The sequence below is a fragment of the Salvia miltiorrhiza genome, chromosome 5 (assembly GCF_028751815.1).
Source record: "Salvia miltiorrhiza cultivar Shanhuang (shh) chromosome 5, IMPLAD_Smil_shh, whole genome shotgun sequence".
Taxonomy (NCBI): Eukaryota; Viridiplantae; Streptophyta; class Magnoliopsida; order Lamiales; family Lamiaceae; genus Salvia; species Salvia miltiorrhiza.
In genome coordinates, this window is record NC_080391.1 from 9,452,890 (window position 1) to 9,477,283 (window position 24,394).

The 24,394-nt window shown below is 38.8% G+C and overlaps 4 protein-coding genes across 4 annotated transcripts; 3 read left to right on the forward strand and 1 right to left on the reverse strand.

Moving 5' to 3' along the window:
• The first annotated feature begins 1,976 nt into the window (after positions 1-1,976).
• Positions 1,977-8,041, forward strand: LOC130985834 (uncharacterized). The gene is made up of 14 exons (XM_057908984.1): positions 1,977-2,306; positions 3,463-3,599; positions 3,931-4,188; positions 4,391-4,521; positions 4,691-4,835; positions 4,985-5,244; positions 5,792-5,916; positions 6,457-6,500; positions 6,743-6,874; positions 6,951-7,028; positions 7,167-7,249; positions 7,341-7,463; positions 7,599-7,659; positions 7,743-8,041. The coding sequence occupies exons 1-14, from the start codon at positions 2,198-2,200 to the stop codon at positions 7,905-7,907; spliced, it is 1,851 nt and encodes a 616-aa protein (XP_057764967.1). The 5' UTR covers positions 1,977-2,197; the 3' UTR covers positions 7,908-8,041.
• LOC130985835 (uncharacterized) lies at positions 7,923-8,592 on the reverse strand. The gene is made up of 2 exons (XM_057908985.1): positions 8,240-8,592; positions 7,923-8,158 (listed from the first exon to the last, which is right to left on the reverse strand). Exons 1-2 carry the CDS (start codon positions 8,590-8,592, stop codon positions 8,113-8,115), a joined length of 399 nt encoding a protein of 132 aa, XP_057764968.1. The 3' UTR covers positions 7,923-8,112.
• Positions 8,593-10,198: 1,606 nt separating this feature from the next.
• LOC130985836 (plant UBX domain-containing protein 4) lies at positions 10,199-12,726 on the forward strand. The gene is made up of 4 exons (XM_057908986.1): positions 10,199-10,536; positions 11,167-11,452; positions 11,842-11,937; positions 12,123-12,726. Exons 1-4 carry the CDS (start codon positions 10,388-10,390, stop codon positions 12,501-12,503), a joined length of 912 nt encoding a protein of 303 aa, XP_057764969.1. The 5' UTR covers positions 10,199-10,387; the 3' UTR covers positions 12,504-12,726.
• Positions 12,727-19,526: 6,800 nt separating this feature from the next.
• LOC131025495 (uncharacterized) lies at positions 19,527-22,605 on the forward strand. Its single transcript, XM_057955289.1, has 4 exons — positions 19,527-19,793; positions 20,592-21,149; positions 22,425-22,525; positions 22,587-22,605. Exons 1-4 carry the CDS (start codon positions 19,527-19,529, stop codon positions 22,603-22,605), a joined length of 945 nt encoding a protein of 314 aa, XP_057811272.1.
• Positions 22,606-24,394: the final 1,789 nt, after the last annotated feature.

The following is a 24,394-nucleotide window of genomic DNA, read 5'->3' on the forward strand; positions in this document are numbered from 1 at the left end:
TAGAAGAAAATAAAAGTTTGGAACATTTTATAAAAAATGCTGAAAGTTCGGGACATAAAACACTACATAAAACACTATTAACACTATTAGGATTTGTGCCATATATGTTGCTTATTTCTTTTGTAAAAAAATAAAACAAATCTCTGTTATATTTCTCTCACAGTGAATGAATATGCTTCTGCTTCTACAATTATATTATTTGTATAATATATCAAAATCTTAAAATTATTATATAAATTTATGTGAATTGTAAGGTATTGTGATAATATTGTAATTTATTGATTTCAACATTTGTTTATTGTTAGGTTAACAAATAGTCGTCGCTCTCTTCAATGGTTTAGAAAATTGATTGGAAACGGTAGATAATTGTGTTAGAATTTTTTTGGAACGAAGATGATCATGTTTTATCGTTGATTTAGAGAATTTTTTAGATAAAAATTAAAGATGTGATCAGTCTTTTAATTGGGGCAACAATTAAGGTGAATTTTTGTTGTTGATGTTCTTAAATTCATAATTAATTCGATGAATTCACAACTGAATCATTAGTGTTGATTGTGAATTCGAACTTTAAAACTCGAATTCATATTCAATATTGTTGCTAGTTGTGAATTTAAGTTTTAAAATTTGAATTCACAACTACCAATAATATTAGTTGTGGATTTTAAGGTTTAAAATTCAAGTTTAAAATCAACACTATTACTAGTTGTGAATTCGAGCTTTGAAATTTGAATTTACAACTAGAATAATCATAGTTGTGAATTCGAGTTTTAAAGCTTTAATTTGTGAATATTGTTAATTGTGAAATCAAGCTTTAAAATTCAAATCTACAGCCAACACTATTATTAATTGTGAATTTTAGTTTTAAAACTTGAATTTACAACTAAAGATGTTATTGGTTATGAATTGTAGCCCAAAAATTTGAATTTATAATAAAAAATTTAGAAGATAATTTTAAGTTTTTTATGTGAAGAATAAATAGTAAGTATGCCTAATTTTTAAAAAAAATTATCTTAATAAATACTCCCTCCGTCCCGCTATTGTTGGCCACATTTTTTTCGACACGGAGATTAAAAAATTGAGTGTTATGTTTTAATTGAGTGTGGCCAACCAAAATTAGTGAGTAATTTTGGCATTTTTAAAGAGTGGCCAACAATTGTTAACTTAATTAGTGAGTAATTGTTGACTTTATTAAAATAAACTTTGTCATTTTTAGAAAGTGACCAACAATAGTAGAACAAACCAAAAAGGAAATGTGGCTAACAATATTGGGACGGAGGGAGTAATTTTTATTTTTATTGTTTTAATTTGAATATATTTAAAGTCTAGTCATTAGAGAGCGCTTTTTAAAATAGTCATTTTGAAGAATGAAACACAATATTTGGCCACTAATTGAAAAAGTACAAATTATGGCCATTTATTACGTGTAAAGACTGTTTTGCCCTTAATTAGGACGGATACATATGGCACTATTAATGTCATATGTGCCAAGTGAAAATAAAATAAAATATCTAAGTATATGACACTAATGACACTAATATGACCATAAATATTATTCGTGCAACACTACATAAGAGAGTATATGACACTAATGACACTAATATAACAATAAGTACCATTCGTGCAACACACTAAATGGATAATCTAAACCATATGAGGAAGTGTTTGAAATGATCATATAACTGTATCCATCTAAATAACATCATCACACAAGTATATGGTACTAATGATACTAATATTGCCATAAGTACCATTCGTGCAACATTACATAAGACCTAGTATATGGTACTAATAGTGCCATATGTGCCTAATCCGCGCGCAAACTTGAATTCGATCCGCCCTATTTAAGGGTAAAATAATTTTAAAACGTAAAAAATAACTAAAATTTGTATTTTTTTAATTAATGATCAAATATTATATTTTTTTCTTCAAAATGGTCATGCTATATTGTTTCACAAGAAAAAGTGAGCATGCAATATCTACCGGAAAGGAAATTAGGAAAAAAAGAATAGAAACTATTGTGTAGAGGTAGAACTGTAATGATTCGCGTACTTTCGATTATTTGCAAATCAAACTAAAAGTTGGTATTTATAAGTGGGTAAAGAATTTTGATTGTTGGTACACCACTTCCTCCGCTCATTCTTGCGCGCCACGAAACACCGACGTCTTCTGCCGGCTGGAAAGCAGCGGATCCGCCGCCATGGTGACTGCTTGGCGTCTCGCTCGGGCACTCACCTCACGCCGTACCATCGCCTCTGCCAAAACCCTAAACCCTCGTCCTTCCCTCTCAGCAGCACCTCTCTGCAATCGTACGCTCTTTCTATTTACTTTTCCTGTTCCCTCATGACATCTTGTTGTTTGTGATTCTTTTTTCTTCTAATATCTTTTTCTTTTCCCCCATTCCTACTTCCTGGTTTTCCTTGTGAAGGAGTTTTTTTGTTTGCTTATTAACTGGCACCAAAACTACGAAAATTTGCTCTGGAATTTATTGATCAATGTTTGAAGATTCGGTTGTGTGAAGAATGACTGTTTTTTTGTTTTGTTTGTGTGCTTGTTTTGGATTCATATTCTTGGATGAACACCGTGAATCAGTGGCCTCAATGGTTGTTGGGATAATAACGCACGTCGGTCGATTCTGATAACTCTCATTTGGGAGTATTTTACTCTCGTTTATCTCTTTATGCGCAGTCTTTTTGCTTTCTGCTGCTACATTTGCTGAGAGGGAAAATGGAACAAACAGAGACCCTTCAATATGCAGTCTCTCACGTTAACTTATAGCTTAAATGTCTGCTTGCTTATTCTATGTAAAATATTGTTTGGTTTATCTTCAATTCCTAATAAATCAGGATTGAAAAGCATATTATTGGCATCCTGAAAATGATGCCTTTGCTTGCCATATAAGCTGGCTAGTAAGTTTTAACCTGTTTAGTTATTGATCCGTTAGTTGTGTAAAAAAAATAAAAATTGAGAGGAACTACTAAAAATTGTACATCATCTGTCACAGTGGAATGCTTCATGTATTTATCTATTCATAATGCTATAACTTATTTTACATTCAATTGAATACTCTGCGGACATGTTTCATGTCCTCATCAAAATCAATTTATAACAATGTGTTTGTTTTTAACTGATATCAAGTTGAAATATCTGTATATTCATGTCAGGTCCTGCTCTGGAGTAGTTGACACTTGTTTGTATCACAGATATATTCTTCATATTGAGATTCACAACATCAGTTGCTGCATTTTAGTGAAAGCCTTACACTTACATTGCATGAATTTGTCGTTTAATTGCTTAATCCACACTTTTACTCTAAGCATCCCTCTTTTGTGGAAGGTGTTAGTTTCTTCGTCATAATCTGATGATTTTAGTTTTGGCCGTACTTTTGATGTTTTTTTTATCATATAGTTTCCTTGCTACATTCAGTGGAAAAATGAACCCTTTTTACTAATTTTGTACAATTAGGGAGTTTTGAGCAGCAAAAATCATATGGACCAGATGGTTGGAGACCAGAAGTGCTGCCCAATTTTTTTGTTCACACCGCTTTAGCTGGATTACTTGGATTTGGAATGTTGGATGTAGCCTTAGCAGATGGTGATGAGGTTAGTATGTTCTCAACTAACCAAAGAAAAGCCTTGTGGATGTATTTACTTCTAAAATGAATAGGAGGTGCAAGGAGATTACACTAAAGTAGTCCTCTTCTTTATGAGACCCTGTTTAGTTAAAATTGGCGCCATGATATTCTAAATCAAACTAAGGAAGGAGCATTCCTATCCTCTGCGGTAATTTAAAAATTTTAATTAGTCGTTAATGATATTAGCCTTAAGAGGTCCATATATTTAGAATAACCCATGCTGCATAGTTTTAGGTTTCTCTTTATTCAGTGGCAACTGTATTCTTTTATTAATTCTGCCAATCATATGGCAAGTGCAGAAAGCTGCTAAAAGCTCGCCTTTGCCTGTAAGCAGCTCGCCTTTGCCTGAAAGCAGCTCGCCTTCACCTGAAAGCAGCTCCCCTTTGCCTGAATCTGCTAAAGTTCCTCCTCCACTGGAATCTTCTCCTGCTGCAAGTCAGCATAACCTGGATGAAATTGCGAGGAAAGAGAAAGCTCGACTAATAGAATTGCTAAAGAGCAAAGGAGGAAGAACTGGTTCTTATCCTCATTTTACTGTTTCTGTTAAGGGACAAAAGGTTGGTTGGATTTTTAAATATTTGAGAGTCCCTGTGTCCATTCTGTTCCCTGTTCTTCTGCTGTGTAAATTGTGGCAGAGATATCAATACTAGTTTGGTTCTCTGTGGTGGTTCATCTTAATATCACCTTTTCCTGATTGATGTTGATTTTTGTTTTGAACTGTGAATTAGTTCTTTGTCCTAATATCATGCTTATTGGCAGTTGGCAATCAAGTTCCAAGTTCCTCCCTCTGCTGAAATCCCTTTCCTAATTGCAACCCTTGTTTCACGTCTTGGAGTCAAGGACAAAGACAATGGTGCTGGATCAGATATGATACTGCGTGCTTGGGACAGGTTATTAAGTGTTGCACAGTTTCTGATTTCACTGCAACCTTCTGTTTGTGTGAAACTAAATACTTCCATGCTCCATCACATGGTTCTGTTTATTGTTGAAACCTTCTTTACGATTCCTATGGATTTAGTATATGTTACTTGTTGATAATATTTTGAATCTTTTAATCAGTGGTGTTGCCTGGCAACTAGTGCTCAGTCGCCCAACAACTCCAAAAGAAGCAATTGGAGATCAAGGTGATGCAAACAACAAAAGTGTGGACAATGAAGAGTTATGCATCGTCGTGTTTCGTCCACTCATTAGCTCTGATAAAGCTGTCAGTTCGTGTAACCGTACTACGAACTCATTATCTGTTTGAAGCTTTCATTTTGTAGTGTGGCCTCAATGTTTTTCTTCCAATTATCTTATGAATCACACATCTATTGGCATAAAGTTTTTAGTAACAGATCGGTCGCCTATGTGCAGGAAATTGAGTTCATGAAGCAGGGTAGTTTTACTTCTGAGGAACTTGATGCTTTGGCATCCATCTTACAGTTAGCAGAACAACCAAGAAGCTTAGGATTAGGGCCAAGGGGAGGTGCTGCACGGGTTCCAACAGTAGACAAGACAATCTCTAATCTGGAGGGAATGGGAGTCAAAATTTATGGACTTAAACCTCCCAACCTAGAAGTCCCAAATGCGGATATATCTTGGGATAACATTGCTGGCTATGATAATCAAAAGAGGTAGCTAGAATGGGACGTAGCGCTATTCTTCTTGGTGCTTTAATTGGTTTGCGGATAAATTTAAATTTCTAAACTCAAAACAAGTTTCTACTTGCTTGAAGAAAAGACATTTCCATTTACATTTTTGTCGGCTTAAATTCTGATGGAGTTGGCTTTGGTCGGTATATTTACTTTTAGAGAAGGTTTTCCCTTTAACATGTTTAGATGTTTGCACATCTTATTACGTCTGTTACTTCAGCAAAGGCAAATTCTTTCATGAAAGGAAGAGAGTAAAAATGTCATTTGGTGTTTTGGGAGATGCGTGGTTGCACTTGAATTGGTTATATCCTCAAGTCCTTTTTATGAAAAAACATTATGGTCTTTTTAACTTCTTTCTTGCACCAATTCGCATGAGAAAATAGAAGTTGATCCATATCTTTATCAGACTTTGTTATCATCAGAATGCATTCATTCATGGGAGAGTTTCTCAATTCTACCTGATTTGATTTTCTTGGTGATATGACATAAAGGTTGTTTTGTGTTTGAACTTCTGTTTTCAATCTTGCAGGGAAATAGAAGATACTATATTACTGGCTCTAAAGAGTCCAGAAGTGTATGATGACATTGCCCGTGGTACTCGGTGTAAGTTTGAGACAAACAGACCGCGTGCAGTGCTTTTTGAAGGCCCACCAGGTTACGAAAGATATATATATACTAGGATTTACAAGAAAAGAAGTTTTTCTACATGCATATATATTCAATGCATCACATCGGTATTTCCTGAGAACACATCTTATTTAAGATACTTCTCCAGTTCTCCTGAAATAAGGTGAATGAATGTGAGCATAGCATCAACTTAAGTGAACTGGTAAACCAGTTGAGTATCAAGAGTGATGGTCCATCTTGTTGGTATATTCAATGTGTCTAGCTCACTCGAATTCCTGCATATAGTAGTATTAAGTTTGTAACATTCTTCAATCGGGAGTAGGAGCAAGTTTTCTTGTGCACTTGTCAAATTTGTTTGAGCCAAACACATGTTCCAGAATTTGTCATTTCTGGTGGTTGTTATGGTCTACCCTGATGAGTTTCCAGATCTTGCGTTGTTTAAAGTAGAAAAATTAGTATGGTTCTGATGAAAGTCCAGTTTGTTACATTTGCTGTAGAATATTGGTAGGCGTTTGACGAATCGCCAAAAATTCAAGTCTAGTGCTTACTGATTGGCTATGATTACAGGTACAGGGAAAACATCTTGCGCTCGTGTGATTGCTAATCAAGCGGTATGCCATTTTCTGCATCTTGAAGCTTACTGTTGAGTTACTAAATTTTCATAATTCATTTGTATGGCACTGTGTACTCTTATACCGTGATCACTTATTCATATAATTCCTAAGCCAACTAAATGGTGAATTATATTATTTTTACTTTGTTTCCTTAGGTAATATTTCTGTCTGCATGATTTGTGTGTTTGATCTTGATCAGTATTTGTCAATTCAATTAAGTTCTATTTCTACCTTGGCAGCAAGTTCCATTGTTGTATGTCCCATTGGAAATTGTAATGTCTAAATATTATGGTGAAAGTGAGCGTTTGTTGGGGAAAGTGTTTTCACTGGCTAATGAACTACAAGATGGCGCCATCATTTTCCTTGATGAGGTAATGTAGAATAGCAGGAGGTTATGCCATGGTTTCTGCTGGCAAATCAATCATTGATTTGATGGAGTTATTGCAGGTTGATTCACTTGCTACCACTCGTGATACTGACATACATGAGGCCACACGTAGGCTTTTGTCTGTATTGTTGCGACAGGTAAGCTGGTTTATCTGATGGCTCAGTTCAGGAAAGAAATTTAGAATTGTAAACTTTCAGAAGAGTGTTTGACATTGTAGCAGTTTACAATTGCAAATGGAGCAGTTTGTCATAACATTGTAAGATATGCACTTGCAGATTGATGGATTTGAGCAGGAAAAGAAAGTAGTGGTTATTGCTGCAACCAATAGAAAACAAGACCTTGATCCGGCGTTGCTCAGGTAAAAGAATTGCGTGTTCATTTCTACCTGGAACGGCAGCCTCTATCAATTATTCAGGGACTTATATGCTCTCCTGTTGATTTCCTTTCAGTCGGTTTGATTCCATGGTCACTTTTGCCCTACCTGATCAGCAGACTCGTGAAGCTATTGTGACTCAGTATGCTAAGCACTTGACAAAAACTGAACTTGCTGAGCTTGCCAGAGCCACCGAAGAGTAAGCTTGATAGATCCTATAAACCTTGATGCCATTAATGATGATGCTATTTGTGTAGATTTGTTTCCATTAGAAACGAGGAACTCATTCTGTGGTTCTTTTATGGTCTGGTCATTACTTGATTGGTATATGCAGAATGTCTGGTCGTGACATAAGAGATGTATGCCAACAAGCTGAGAGGCAATGGGCATCCAAGGTATACTATGAAATTGATAAATTTGTTATTCATTCTCTCTCTTTCTTTCCTGTGTAATAAGTGATGAGTTTGTTTGATAATAGATTATCCGGGGACAAGCACAGAAAAATGTGGAACAAAGCTCACTTCCTCCTCTTGGAGAATATATGGAAAGTGCTGTAAAACGGCGAACTGCTATTCTCTCTGTGGCTAATCAGATCCGAAATCCTAGCCCGCTTTCCAAAAAGCCTCAGTTCGATTTTATATGAAGGATTTAGGCTATATTGCAGTTGACAATTTTCCGTTAGCCATATTTATTCGAATTTGTACATATGCATACAAGTTCATCTAGTAATCTCCCACTTCTTTTGGGAATCTATAATATATATATAAATTCGAGCAACTGCATTTTCCGGTGGAATTTCTTCATTGTAGAGCAGTTAAAGTAGTACCTGCGCAGAAAGTTGAAGGGTATCAAATCATGTTGGAGAGGAGCAGAGTGAGAAGTAGAGCTCCATCACTGCATTCAACAAGAGAAGACAAAAGTTGATTAGCTGCTGCTTCTTCCAAGGATCCATCTGTGAGATTGAAAGGGTTTAACCTGTGCATGTTTTGTGCAGAAGTAGTAGTGGTTGAATGATGATCACTGTTGTTCTTCCTCTTCCTGGTGTGACAGATGGTTGAAGCGATATGCGCTTGCGTTTGCAACATCATCCGAGTCATCTCGTGGTCCAACTCAGCCTGGCGCCTCTGAGTGTCCAGCCTGGCCATCTCCCTCTTCTTCATCATCTCGAGCTGGGCGGCCTCCATTCGGGCCATGCTGTTGGCTATCACTTGGAAGCTGGAGTTTGAGAATTCCGATGAGTCATCCTGAGGAGTATCTGGCGAGAAGCGAGCGTCGAAAGTATATTTGAGGGGATTTCTAGTTTTGGTTGCTTGAGTTGGATTGTCCATGGTAGAGATGGAAAAAGAGGATTTTGCTTATTTTTGTAGGCACTACTTTAAAAGCCGTTAAAAGGGGAGGTGCAGAGGCCCACGCCCACCCAACCCACCTTAAGAGAAAAAGTTACCCAACATTTGGTCGTCTAAATGCCCTTTGCCAACTTGCAATCCAATATTCCAATTCGACCATTTTCGACTAAATTTAAGACTTTGGTGAAGGTGATCAATGATAATTAAGGGATGAAATGGCCTAGCTAACTTCTTTCCTTGTCCAACTAATCAACAAGTATATAAATATAATACTAGACCGAAGAAATACTGCTAGAAATCGACGCATGTTGGATTTTGTTTTTGTTGGGAAAACTACAAGTATCCCAGCTGGAGCTACATAATATTATCTCACTTCATCTCCATAAATTATATTGTAACACAATGGATTATTACCATTTGTAGCTGTGTTGCACTCAATCTCATTATTCTTTTGGTGAAGTTTGGAAATTTGTGGTCGGCTGCAAGGCCACAGGTGTATACATCATTGACTTGCTTTATGTTCCCATCAATATTATCTCACTTCATCTCCAACATGTGATAATACCACTTTTGTAATTTTATTTACTACTTCAAGTTATAATCAATTTTTGAAATTGGAAAAATTAAGATTCCAACTCTGATTTCTAATCCTGCGAAATAGAGTGTTCAAAACTTGTAATCATATTGTAAACAAACAATTAAACATAATGTTTATTTTTGTCTAATGTCGATACTTCTATGTTATAATATGATTAGACATTAAATTTTATCACATCAACAAACAAACATTTGCTGTATTACCGTATTTGTTTATTGTTTATTCTCTGTGGTTGCTTAACGTATTATAGTTAAATAAAACAGATTCCAAAAAGATAATGAATTTGTGTATCATATTAGAATAAATATTGTTCTGCTAGATGACAATTAACAAAGCAACTAAAAAACCAAATCAACTAAAAGTCGGCTTAATAGATAGAGAGAATATCAATTAAACACGGGATAAAAAACCAAAGCCTAAATTAAAATAAGACTAGCACATGCCCACTGCGTGCGATGCACGATCTGTATGAAAATCAAACGATATTTTAAATAAATAAATATGTATATTAAATATATATAATTTAAATATAAATAAAGGTAAATATAAATCTAAATAAAAAATTGAAATTATCCAAGACATAATTTCAATAAAAAAAAATACAAATTGAAAAGTATATAAATTTTCAATTTTGTATTTTCAATTACCAATTAATTGATTTTCATTGATAATAAAAAGAAATTATAAAAGAGAAATGAGAGATAAAAGATGAGAGAGAAAAAAAAATTGTAACTTTAATTGATAATAACTTATTCGTTTTATATTTATTTTTTATAATTTTTATATCAAATTAAAGATCTTTTCGTTATCTTTAATTTAACATTTATGTTGAATATTTTTTTATTAATCAAAGTTGATAATTTTTATAAAAGAATTAAAATTAAAAAACTAAAATGAAGAAAGAGAAATTTTGATGGGAAAAAGTAGCTATGGATTTGTCTTTTTCCTTTTCGGGAAAAAATTGGAATCGGACTTTTCTTTGAGAAGTTTGAAACCAGACTTTCTTACTCTCCTTATAAATAAATAAAAAATAAAAATATAAATAAATAAATAAAGGAGAGAAATTGTTCTGGCTCTTTCTTTTCTTTTCGTCTTCTTCCGTTGTCATTCTCTCTCTCTCTCTCTCTCTCTCATTCAATTCCTACACCTTAAAACGAAAAATCAATCGAAATCAAGAGCATGGCTTCGCGCGACAAGAAACCCTCAAAACCCTCCACCAGTCGGACCGGTCGTATCCGGACTCTCTCCGACCTGAATAGGCCGTCGGCTCACGACTCCGACAGTGACTCCGATGGCCCCCAGGAATACTATACCGGCGGGGAGAAAAGGTCCCTTTTTGTGATTCCTATTATTTCAATGTTTGCCCTAATTTGAAATTCTCCCTACTTGAGTTGTAATTAGCGTTAGCTTCGAGTTTACGCTTGCTTTCTCATTACAAATTATTTGATTTTGGATTTGTGGGCGCTGTATTCAAGTCCTTAATGTTTGTGAATTTCGGTAGTTACACCTCAAGAACTTATTTGAGGGACGTTTCTCTCTCCCTCTTGTGTAGAATGTTTGGTAGCTCTGGTGGTGGTGGGATCTGGTATTGAGGTTTATGATTTTATGCTGCGTTTGACTATGTCAATTGATTGTATCTCAAGTGTTTCGCCATCCTTTTTTCCAAGTAAAATTATGGCTCATAGTTTTTCATAAGCATAAACAAGTGATCCATTGTTGGATTCCTTAGGAAGCTTAGCCATTGATGTTTATGTGATGTTGGAGTGCGTATAATTGTGTGAGCTGTTGCACGATCTAGTTTGTAGCTTGTGATCAAGTTCAAGTTTGTACTACTTGTTCTTGTCTATTCAAATATACCTCTTCATTGTATGCTTTGCCTGATTTTGACAAAAAATAATTCACCCTTCTGTTTGGTATAGTTGGTTACTCTTTATCTCGCTCAATGTGTTATTTTTCAGTGGTATGCTTGTCCAAGACCCATCCAAGGGTAATGACGTTGATGCAATTTTTGACCAAGCTCGGCAACTGGGGGCTACACAAGGGCCCTTGGAGAATCTTCAGCCATCTTCGAGCTCAAGAAGCTTCACAGGGACAGGAAGGCTGCTTTCAGGTGAAACTGTACCAACTGCTCCGCAGCAGCCTGAGTCAGTGGTGCACAATATTGTATTCTGGAGAAATGGTTTCACCGTAAATGATGGCCCTTTGAGGAGCTTGGATGATCCTGAAAATGCTTCTTTTCTTGAGGTAAGAGTGCAACTTATATGAAAATTAGAAAGGGTTAAAGATATGGGTTCATCTAGAATTGGGTGGTCTTTTTGCTGAAGCTTCTCTGGAAAGTGTATGTTGGGAATTGTTATTGCATGTTTCTCGTAATCACTGAAAATGGCGTGCTATTATACTTCTGGCAGATTGAATGCACAACATGAATCCACTAATACTCCTGTTATTACATGTTTCTTGTAATCACTGAAAATGGCGGTATTATACTTATGTCAGATTGAATGCACAACATGAATCCACTTTGGAACTGATTTCCAAATTTTCGAAGTAGAATTGTATGATTGAGTTATAGGATTTCATGATTTTTGAATGACCTTGCCATATGTGCTTTGCGGTAATGATTCTTATTGCAGAGCATCAGGAAATCTGAGTGCCCGAAAGAGCTGGAGCCAGCAGACAGGAGATCCTCTGTTCACGTCAATCTTATAAGAAGGGATGAAAACTGCCCTGTAAGTGCACTCTGAATTCATCTTATAATTCCCATGTCCTCCTCTTTTGGCGTGTTGAAGCATATGAATGTCGAATAACACCCTCCCATCTGCTACATACCAAGTGCAGAAACATTTATGGTTGTGCATGTGGAGGTATGCATCAAGGAAGATGTTTTAACTTGTATCTTGTGGGTGACTTGCAGGAACCGGAAGTACGTAGCGTTCCGTTTCAGGGAGTTGGTAGGACGCTCGGAAGTAGCTCTGTAACGGTATCTGCTCCTGAGACAACCATTGCTGCTCCCCTCCTTAGTGCGCCGACCCCTTCAGAAGGCCTTGTGGTAGATAAATCACTGCCATCCACTACGATTCAACTTAGACTTGCTGATGGAACTCGAATGGTTGCGCACTTCAATCACCACCATACAATAGCTGACATCCGTTCTTTCATTGATGCATCTCGGCCTGGGGGTACAAGGTCGTATCAGTTGCAGACAGTTGGATTTCCTCCCAAGGTCCTCTCTGATCTCACCCAGACAATTGAAGAAGCAGGGTTGTTGAGCTCGGTGGTTGTCCAGAGACTCTGAGAGACCCATTGGTATCACTGAGCTTGTTCAACTTATAATGGTGTTTCTGAGAAAGTACAAAATATTTGGTTGAAGCTAAATGCACAAAATATTTGGTTGAAGTAAGGTTGGCCTCGACTATCTCTTCATATTATGTTGAAGGATGTTCTGTAATCTATTTGGTCACTGCATTCGTCTTTCAAGGTTTTTCTGTGGAATCATTATATATACGTCTTATTCCTCATTATGATGCATTCACTTTTATTTCACTGTACACCTGTCTATTTTAGGGCGTCTGTATATACTTCCTCTGTCCCTGAAATAAGTTTTTCTTTTTCCTTTTTGAGACGTCCCTCAAATAAGTTTCTCTTTCTTTCTTTCCATTTTTGAACAATTACTCCACCACTAATAATGTTTTATTTATTCTTACTTTTCACTTTTTCACCACTTCCAATACTAATAACACTTTTTCACTTTTTCACCACTCTCAATACTAATTATAATATATTTTTCTCCACTATCAATATATTTTACCAATTTTCCTCAAAACATGTGCCGTCCCCAAAGATGAACTTATTTTGGGGACAGAGGGAGTATATATTTAGTGCTTGTTTGGTTCAAGTAGAGGAATGAAAAGGGAATGGATTCAATTAATTGAATCTCTTTTCAACCTCTAAAAACACCCAACCAAACGGGGGATTAGAATAAAGCTAAGGCCTCTCTTACTAGAGAATACAGATCACAGAGTCAGGTGGGTTAGTTTGTTTTTTTGGATGGGAGAAACAAATATTTTGCTAAAAGACTGCTTCACAGTGTAGGGTGTGCCGGGTTCTTGTTGCTAATACAAAATTTTCTCACTAACTCAATCATTCAAATACTTTTAAAACTTATAGATTCTTGTGGTATTATAAATTTTTAAACTTTTAACATATTTTATAAGTTGTTGGATTTTATAAACTCTTTAAAATAAGTTTAGTCAAATAAATCTATATGTAAGTGTACATGCAAGTTTAAGAGATAATTAAATTCATCCTTCGTCTTTTATCAAATTTATTTTGTAAGGGTGCCTCCAATGGTTACTATTTGCAGTTTATTACTTTGGAACCTCTATTGGAGATATTGAAAACTAGTTTCGATGCGTGAAACCGAGAGAAGCAGCTCCCAAGCTGCACCCAGCTTCAAGCCTGACGCAGTGGCCCAAGCTTCCAGCTTGGCACATGTCTCATTACGGCGCGTGTGCGACACGTGCACTCGTTGGCACGTGCGGTTCGTGAGCGTGGGGGCTCAATTGCTATTTTTTTTTTTGTTGATCTGAGTTTTTTTTTATTTTTTTAAAAGTCTTCTTTATTGTTTTTTTTCTTTATCTTTTGTATGATTGTGGTATGCAATTGGGTACATGAAATTGATTCAATTGCTTGTAATAAACGGCTAAATTTTAATTCATAACGGCTAATTTCAAAATTTTCTATGTATATTCACTTAATTTTACATTTTTTTGACACTTGTCTACAATATTTTCATCTTCTTTCTTTCTTCTTCTCTTCTTTTTTACCACAGTTCAATGTCACTTATACTTATAATAAAGTAATGCTCCCTCCGTCCCTGAAATAAGTTTTTTTTTTTTGGACGTCCCCAAAATAAATTTCTCTTTCTTTCTTTCTATTTATGGATAACAACCCACCACTAATAATATTTTATTTATTCTTACTTTTCACTTTTTCACCACTCACAATACCAATTATAATACCTTTTCACATTTTCACCACTCTCAATATTAATTATAACATATTTTTCTCCACCATCAATACACTTTACCACTTTTCCTTAAAACCCGTGCCGTCCCCAAAGAGAAACTTATTTTGGGGACGGAGGGAGTATTAATTTGAATTAGTATGTTTATGTACTTTTAATGAATGTAATTTTTAGTTTCAGCAATGTAATTTTATTTTAATAATTTAATTTTAATTATTTATAATTATAAAGTCGTTTTATTTTATTACTCCCTCCGTCCCATTTTAACATGTCATGTTAAAATGGGACGGAGGGAGTATATTAGATAATAAAAATATAGAATTTTAAATTAAATATATAACTAAAATATGTAAATAATATATAATAATAATGAAAATAAAATTAATTGAGAAATATACATAAGATATACTGATATACTCCCTCCGTCTACAAAGAGTGTGTAGTGGAGTGGAGGGCACGAATTTTAATAAAAAAATTGGAAGATATGATTTTAGTGTTAAAGGGTAGTATTGGGCCCACCAAATTGTAAAAGTAAATGGTGTGGGGGGGCGGGGGCTATGGGAAGAAACGTGGGTTGGGATTTTGGAAAGAATAGAAAACTAAAGAAAATGTTGCCGTTGGGGAAATGAGATTTTGGCAATTGGGATTGAGAATGAAATTTTGAAGTTGGTTGGATGGTTGCTAATAACATAATCTTAGATGCGTTCTCTTTATTGTAAATTTATAATAAGAAAAGGTGAAATTTTTTTATTACTCCCTCCGTCCACCAAAAGTATGACATTTGTGGGCACAAATTTTAAGAAAATTGGTGGTGATTTTTATGTAGCGGAGAAATGATTCCACCAAAATTTGAAATGAGTAGTTGAGATTGAATTAATGGTTGTTTTTTTTGTCAATAAGAGGTGTTTGTAATGATAAAAGATAAGGAAAAGTGGTGGGGTCATGTCTTAAAATGGAAAATGTCATACTTTTCGTGAACACCCAGAATGGCAAAACTATCATACTTTTCGTGAACGATGGAGTATATTTTAATGGTCTTATCTTTTTTTCTATCGCATATTCTCTAGTGTGAAGAAATATATATGATTTATATATATATATATATATATATATATATATATATAGGATTCAATTCAATAGAAAAGAACCCCTTACATTAAGAATTAAGAACAAATCTATACCATTCAATCTATTTGATCCAACGCACTAGATTTAAGAAATTAAATGGTTTAATTTATTTTGTATCAATATGGAAATTAATATTCTGATCGAAAAGGAGATAAATATCTTTTTAGTTGAGTAAGATTTGGGAAAGTTTCATCAAATCCCACCATTTTCGCTCTTTCAATGTTTAGGGAGTTGATTAACAGATTTCGACGAATCTATTTCTTTGAATATCTCCACGAATTTCATTCCTCTAGGTTTCACTCTCAAATTTACCTAGTTCGTCGAATTCTGATTTTCAATGAAGGAAACCATGGAACGCACTAATGATGGAGGTACCTTCTTGAATATAAATCAATCAGCTCTAAGGAAACCATGGAACGCATTAAAGTTCATTACAGTAATGGATAAGTTCAACAAAATATGAACCAGGTTCGACGAGACTGGAATATTGATTTATGCTTAATTGTTCAAATTTTAGGGGTTTGCATGTGCATATTTTAAATTAAATCTTCTGGAAATTGGTGCGTTTTATGGTTTGTTTGATGCTTTGCAGGAGATTTGGGTTTATAGATGGAAGAATGCAATTTTGGAGATTTTTGGGCTAAAAATGGTGTTTTTAGCAGACATCGACATAGCAGAGCTAAGTGCCAAAGTCAAAGTCAGCGCTACTGCAGTCAGCGCTGCCGAATCCAGCTCCACCCATTCTTGCCAGCGCTGACCATTTTCAGCTCCGCCCATTCTTGCCAGCGCTGGCCATTTTCAACTCAGCTCATAACTGCCAGCGCTGACCATTTTCAGCTCCACCCATTCTTGCCAGCGCTGGCCATTTTCAACTCAGCTCATAACTGCCAGCGCTGACCATTTTCAGCTCCGCTCATTCTTGCCAGCGCTGACCATTTTCAGCTCTGCTCATTCTTGCCAGCGCTGACCATTTTCAGCTCCGCCCATTCTTGCCAGCGCTGACCACTTTCCAGCTCCGCCTATTTCGCCAACGCTGACTACCTTTCCCAAGCATAATCATAGGAGTTCACTTTCCAGAGCTATGTTTATTCTTTCCAGCTCCGCATATTCTTGCCAGCATCATTACTTTCCAGCTATGTTTATTCTTGCCAGCGCTGCCGCATGTGTATCTAGCTATGCTTATTCTCATCAGAGCTAGGTCTATAAATAGGGTTTCATTTCTATTGTAAAATCATCTATCTTTTGCTATAGTTTTAGACTCCATCCTTGAGATCTCTTGGCATTCGAAATTTAGAATTTATTGCTTTCATAGTTCTTTTTCATAGTATTGAAAATTCATTGTTTTTAGTTAGTTTTCGATTAAGTTAAGTTTTTAGTTATTTATTGGATTGTGATTGCGTGACACAATTACACGTTCAAGACATTTACGGTATTTCGTATTTCAATTCAATTTATTTTCGTTTAATCATGTTTATGTTTTTAGTTCATGTTTATGCTTTCTTTTTAATTATGCAATTTAAATTATGCACTTTAGTTTCATGCCTAGATTAGTTTTATTTTTAATTTACAAGTACTTAATTTCTTAAGTTAGATTTTATTTAAGTTGTTTTAATTCTGCCTAGGGTTAATAATTTAATTCGCCTAGTAATTTTACAATTTGGTTTTAATTCAGTTTTAAGTTTCAGTTCTAGATTAATAATCAAACTCTTTACTGCTTTCTTTTATTACTTTTTCCACGATACTACTAGAAGCCCTTTAAGACTTTCCTTGAGAGATGACACTGGGTCAACTTACCATCACTAGAATGTCCTTGTTCTATTGCAAGTCAAACTAGAGGTGTTCTAGGTTGAGTCAAATATAAATAGTTATTTCGAATATAAAATAATCAGCCCTTAGGATTATTGTTTTATGATACACCGTTCAATAAACTGAATCAATAAGTTCGTTGCAGATTGTTATGTTGCTTGCCGAGTGGTTTTTCGGTCGTTGTTTCGCGATGGTGTTCGGCCATGGAGGCTCTTGGCTTAGCTGTCTATGTGCGTGGAAGAATGGACTACACGATGGTGGTTTCTCGGCTCTCCGTTACAGTAGGGAGAGAGAGAAACATAGGCCGCAAATCGGCCGGTTGCTACATTGGGAATACGCCGTTGGTTGCCGAAGGATGTTGCGGTCGTTGGTTGGGGAGATGGAGATAGTATTTTGGCTTTTCGATTCGTGATAGTGGTAGCCTAAAGATCAAGGAACGACTTCATGTTGACGGCTCACGGCCTAGTCAACGCTGCCAGCCCTGCCTTCAAGGAGGAAGAGGCCAGCCCTGCCTTCAAGTTCTTCGCTGCCGAAGTCAACGCTGCCAGCCCTGCCTTCAAGGAGGAAGAGGCCAGCCCTGCCTTCAAGTTCTTCGCTGCCGAAGTCAACGCTGCCAGCTCTGCCGAAGTCAACGCTGCCAGCCCTGCCTTCAAGTTCTTCGCTGCCGAAGTCAACGCTGCCAGCTCTGCCGAAGTCAACGCTGGCAGCGGTGCCGAAGTTCGCACTGCCAATTTCAGCACAGACCAAGCCAGCCCTGCCAACTTCCACACTGAGCAGAAAACCACCAAGGAAGAAACTAGCTCTGAACAGGACAAAGTTGAGCAGAATTTAAACGAGGAGAAGAAGGAGATGGCCCAGAACATAGAATACATGGGAGACTTCACCAGACCTGTGATTGGAGATACCAACACGTCGGCAATCGTGCTCCCCACTGCTGTGAGAAACTACAATCTCAAACCAAATGACTCGAGTTCACTGCCGGTGTTCCACGGGATGCCAAGCGAGGATGCTCTGCAATTCATCCGGGATTTTTGCACCCAAGTGCAAACAATTCCTTTGCTTAGTCTCACGGAGGACCAACTCAAGCTCAAGTGCTTCCCCTATGCACTTAAAGACCGGGCGAGGACGTGGATGCTATCTCTGCCACCCAACTCAATCACTACGTGGGGAGATGCTTGTGAAAAATTCATGCTGAAATACTACCCAAGCCATAAGACACAGGAGTTGAGAACAAAAATAATGGAGTTCACCCAAGGAGCGGACGAGCCTTTGCATGAAGCTTGGGAGAGATATGAAGAACTCCTCCATCAATGCCCTCAACATCAATTCACTAATGTTATGTTGATGCAGTTCTTTTACGATGGGTTAGTGCAAACTGCCCAATTTATGGTGGATAGCACGGCAGGAGGTAACATAGCTCGGAAGACAGCAACTGAGTTAAAAGGGATTTTCAAAACTTTAGCTGAGAGCTCCCAACAAAAATCCGTCCGTGGAAGAAGAGTTGAAGCCAGCGCAGTGACGAATCAATTTGAAATACAACAACAATTGGCTTCAATCATGCGGGACGTACAACAGCTGAAGATGGGCAAGATGGATACACCTTCCGTTCCGGTGCAGAATTCAGCTCTGCAGAATTCAGCGCTGCCGACGCCAGCTCTGCAGAATGCAGAACTGCCGACGCCAGCTCTGCAGAATGCAGAACTGCCGATGTCAGCTCTGCCGAACCCAGCTATGCAGAATATGGAGCCTTGTGGTATTTGTGGAGATTTCAGCCACGGAGCTAATGAGTGCCATAGAATGGGAGAGTTTACTCCGGAAGGACAAGCCGAGGTCTATGCGGCACAAGGATTTCAAAGCTATAATCAAGGGCTAAGTAGACCATATGGGCAGAACATGAATCAAGGGCAACAGAATGTCAATGGAGGATGGAGAAGTCAACCAAATGCTGGATGGGGAAATCAAAATTTTGGGGGGAATCAATACCGTCGACCACCCCAAATGGGCTACCAACAGCAACCACAATATTTCCCTCCGCAGCAAAGCTCCTCTCAACCATATAGACCGCAATACCAACACCAACAATCAGCCCTGCAGCAGAGTGCACAGCCCATGCCACCACAGAAAACATCCCTAGAGGATACCTTGCAAGCTTTCATGGAGATTAGTAAGCAAAATATGGAGATGACTAAGCAGAATATGGAGTCCCAAGCATCTACCATAAAAAGGCTTGAAACAACTGTCGGTCAACTTTCCGGTACTTTGAATCAAATCCAACAACAACAGCAGCCCGGAAAGTTTCATGGCCAACCTGCTCAGCCGCATCAAGCTCTAGCTGTAACTGTTCTTCGTAATGGTAAGATGGTGGATAACAAAGTGGAAGTGCCAGCGCTGCCAAGATCATCCCTGACGAACTCAGCATTACAGAATCTCTCAAAGCCTAATTCAGCGCTACTGCAGTCAGCGCTGCCGAATCCAGCTCCGCCGATGTCAGCGCTGCCAAGTCCAGCTCTGCCTAATTCAGCTCTGAATAGCTCTGCCTTCACAAGAGCAGAGCTGCCGAGCTCAGCACAGCCCAGACCAGAGATGCCGAGCTCAGCTCTGACCAACCCTACCAATGGAGAGAAGGCAGATCAACAAAAAGATGGAGAGATGGAGGAAGAAAAGGAGAATAAACTTCATAAGTCTACCACACCCTATCGACCTCCGATCCCTTTTCCTAGCAGATTGAAGAATGAAAAGCTGGATAAACAGTTCGCCGACTTCTACAACATGCTTGCCAAGGTGAACGTGAATCTTCCTCTCCTTGATGTGATCAGAAAAGTACCGGCGTATGTGAAGTTTTTCAAGGAGTTGGTTTCCAACAAGCGAAAGTTCGGGGATAATGAGAAAATTTTAGTCTCGGAAGTAGCGACCTCAATCATGCAGCAATCCTTACCACCAAAGCAGCGCGATCCAGGTAGCTTTGTGATTAATATTGCTTTGGGAAATGGTAAGAAGGCCACGGGTATGTTAGATCTGGGAGCAGGAATTAATTTGATGCCTTACTCTATTTTTCAACAATTAGAGTTAGGTAATTTGAAATCCACTCGCATGTGTCTACAACTAGCTGATAGGTCCGTTAGGTACCCCCGTGGGATAGTAGAGGATATTCTGGTTAGAGTCGGGGGTTTGATTGTGCCTGTTGATTTCGTAGTGCTTGAGATTGGGGATGTGCATGAGAATGGTAGAGACCACACTCTACTATTAGGAAGACCCTTTATGGCAACCACTAACACTTTGATTGATGTTAAACATGGAACTATTAAAATGACGGTGTTAGGGGAGTCGGTGTCTTTTTCGGTGCATGAAAATCGTGCAATGCCTTCTACGAATTTCATAAGTGAATGTTCATATATAGATGCTATTAATGGCTTGGTTGAGAAGGTATTTATTCAGGAACAGGAGTATATGGAAGCTTTTGCTGGATCGGCCGACATGGAGGAATTAGCTAAGGAAGCTGAAGAATCAGCGCTGCCTGAAGAGTCAGCGCTGCCGCAGCCAGCTCTGCCGATTCCCGCGCTGCTACAGTCAACTCTGCCGAGCTCAGCACCCTTCAGCCATACCGAGCTGCCCTTTGATGAACAGATGGAAACCAAGAGGTCAGCGCTGGAACTAAAGGAACTCCCTGCCAATCTCAAATATGTATTTTTAGAAGCAGGTGAGGAGAAGCCAGTGATCATATCTTCCACGCTGACTTGGGAGCAAGAGGCAGCGTTGCTCAAGGTATTGAAGAGAAACAAGGCAGCTTTGGGATGGAGCCTGGCAGACATTCGTGGCATAAGTCCAGCCACATGCATGCACAAAATTAACCTAGAGGAGGGAGCAGCACCCAAGCGAGACGCTCAGCGACGATTGAATCCTATTCTGATGGATGTCGTGCGCAAGGAAATCCTTAAGTTGCTGGCCGAAGGGATCATCTACTCTGTCGCTGATAGTGAGTGGGTGAGTCCCGTGCATGTCGTGCCAAAGAAAGGAGGAATGACGGTTGTGCGCAATGACAAGATGGAGTTGGTACCGACGCGTCCTACGACGGGGTGGCGGATGTGTGTTGACTATAGGAAACTCAATGCCGTCACCAAGAAGGATCACTTTCCTCTTCCTTTTGTTGATCAAATGTTAGATCGTTTAGCTGGGCATGATTTTTATTGTTTTCTTGATGGTTTGTCAGGATATTACCAGATCGCGATCGCCCCGGAAGATCAACTCAAGACTGCCTTCACCACTCCTTTTGGGACGTTTGCATGGAAGAGGATGCCGTTCGGGTTGTGCAATGCACCCGGGACGTTTCAACGATGCATGATGTCCATATTCTCTGAAATGATTGGTAAATTCGTGGAGGTTTTTATGGATGATTTTTCGATTTTTGGGCAGTCATTTCATGATTGTTTGACGAAGATTGATGTAGTGTTGCAAAGGTGCATTGAAAGTGGCTTAACCTTGAGTTGGGAAAAGAGTCATTTCATGGTTACACGTGGTATTGTCTTGGGTCATGTGGTGTCTAAGCATGGACTAGAGGTCGACAGAGCTAAAGTGGAGGTAATCCAAAAGTTACCACCCCCTATTGATGTTAAAGGAATTAGGAGTTTCTTAGGTCACGCCGGTTTTTACCGACGTTTCATTAAAGATTTCTCTAAAATTAGCCAACCTCTATGCAAACTGCTAGCTCAGGACATTCCGTTTAATTTTGATGACTCTTGCATGAATGCCTTTGAAACATTAAAACTAAAATTGAGCTCTGCCCCGGTGGTGATTGCGCCTGATTGGTCATTGCCCTTTGAAATTATGTGTGATGCGTCTAACTCTGCTGTAGGAGCTGTGCTAGGTCAGCGTGTGGATAAGATGTTACGTGTAATTTACTATGCTAGTTTAACTCTGAACAGTGCACAAGTAAATTACACCACTACTGAAAAAGAGATGCTTGCTGTGGTCTTTGCCTTAGATAAATTTCGTGCCTACATCATTGGGTCTAAGGTTATTGTTCATAGTGACCATGCTGCGCTGCGATATTTGATGACTAAACCTCAAGCTAAAGCTCGTCTGATCCGTTGGGTTTTACTGTTACAAGAATTTGATGTAGAGATCAGGGATAGGAAAGGGAGCGAGAGCCATGTAGCTGACCACCTTTCACGCTTGGATAATCATCGGATAGAGTCGAATCTTAATTGCATCCCTGAATCTTTTCCTTTTGAGCAAACATATGCATTAACCTTTGACAAGTGCAGCGCTGCAGAGTCCAGCTTTACCGAGCCCAGCTCCACCGAATGCAGCGCTGCCCAGCCCAACGCGGCTCAGTACAGCCCTGCGAGCGCCGAGCCCTGGTATGCCGATATTGTCAATTACTTAGTTTGTGGTATTCTACGACCTAAGCTGACATCACAGGAGAGAAAGAGGTTTTTAGCTCAGTGCAGGCACTACTATTGGGAGATTCCTCACCTCTTCAAGCTTGGAAAGGATGATGTCATTAGACGGTGTGTGCCGACAGAGGAGCAACAACAAGTGTTGAAGATGTGCCATGAAGATCATTGTGGTGGACACTTTGGGGGGCAGAAAACAGCACATAACATTCTTCAATCAGGTTTGTTTTGGCCTTCCATTTTCAAAGATGCACACATTTTCACTCTTGCATGCGATAGGTGCCAGAGAGTAGGAAATATCGGCCGCAGGAATGAGATGCCTCTCCAAAGCATATTAATTGTTGAAATTTTCGATGTGTGGGGCATTGATTTCATGGGGCCATTTCCTACTTCGCATGGGTTTCAATATATTTTACTTGCTGTAGATTACGTGTCCAAGTGGGTTGAGGCTATTCCCACGCGAACATGTGATGCTAATGTGGTACTTAAGTTTGTGCAAGAGAACATTCTTTCTAGATTCGGATTTCCTAGAGCCATCATTAGCGATGGAGGTAAGCACTTCTGTAACAAGTTGTTTGCAAAGCTCATGAAGAAGAATGGAATCACGCACAAGGTAGCAACACCTTATCACCCGCAGACCTCTGGCCAAGCCGAGACGAGCAATCGGCAAATCAAGGGAATTTTGGAGAAAACGGTTCAACCCTCGCGCAAGGACTGGTCCGCAAAGTTGAATGATGCTCTTTGGGCGTACAGAACTGCCTTCAAGGGCGTGCTTGGGATGAGTCCGTACCGTCTCGTCTATGGCAAGGCCTGCCATCTGCCGGTGGAAATTGAGCATAAAGCTTATTGGGCGATCAAGGCTGCTAACTATGACTTGGACTCTGCTGTGAAGCAGCGCACGCTACAAATGGAGGAGCTAGATGAGCTACGCAATGAGGCGTATGAGAATGCGAGAATTTACAAGGACAAAGTGAAGCGACTCCACGATCGCCGCATTTGCCACAAGAATCTTTGCCCTGGAATGAAGGTGCTCTTGTTCAATTCTCGACTTAAGTTATTTCCAGGAAAGCTGAAATCCAGGTGGAGCGGTCCATTTTTACTCAAAGAGGTGTTCGAGCATGGTGCGGTAGAGCTGTTGAACGAGCACACAAAGGAGAGTTTCCGAGTGAATGGCCATCGAGTGAAGCCGTACTACGAGCACCAGAGCTCGCCTATGGAGGAGGAGTCTCAAGCTCTGCACAACCCTAGCTGAAGTTCAGCTCTGAAGTCGGGCTGGAGACTTTAACTCTAGCGCTTGGTGGGAGGCAACCCACCTTTGGTTTGTTTTTAATTTTTATTTTTCTTTTGCTTTCTTTGTTTTCGTTGATTGTTTTGAGTCTTTCTTCAGTTTTGGTTGCCAACGCCGACAAAGGGAAGAAGGGAGCCAACGCTAATAATAAAAAAAAAATGAAAAAATTCGTATAAAAAAAAAAAGAATAGCTGAAGGAGTCCGTTGCCTAAAAGATTGAGAATACACCAAGTCTAAGAGAAGGCGTTGATTTAAAATGTGTGGGCCAAAGCTGATAAAGGTGTTAAAAATTGCTAAAAGAGAGGGGAAGGAGTCAGCGCTGGATTAAAAACTAAGAAAGGGCCAACGCAGCTTTGGCTAGGAAATTACGTCAACGATTGAAGTTAAAAGAGTCAGCGATGGCCAAACGTCGAATGGAGCAGGCTAGCAAAAGAAGGAAAAGTCACCAAAAATAACCACCCGCCAACCGCAGCCCGCCCCCGGCAGCGCTGCCACCCGCCAGCGCTGCCACCCCGAACCGCAGCCCACCCCGTCAGCGCTGCCAG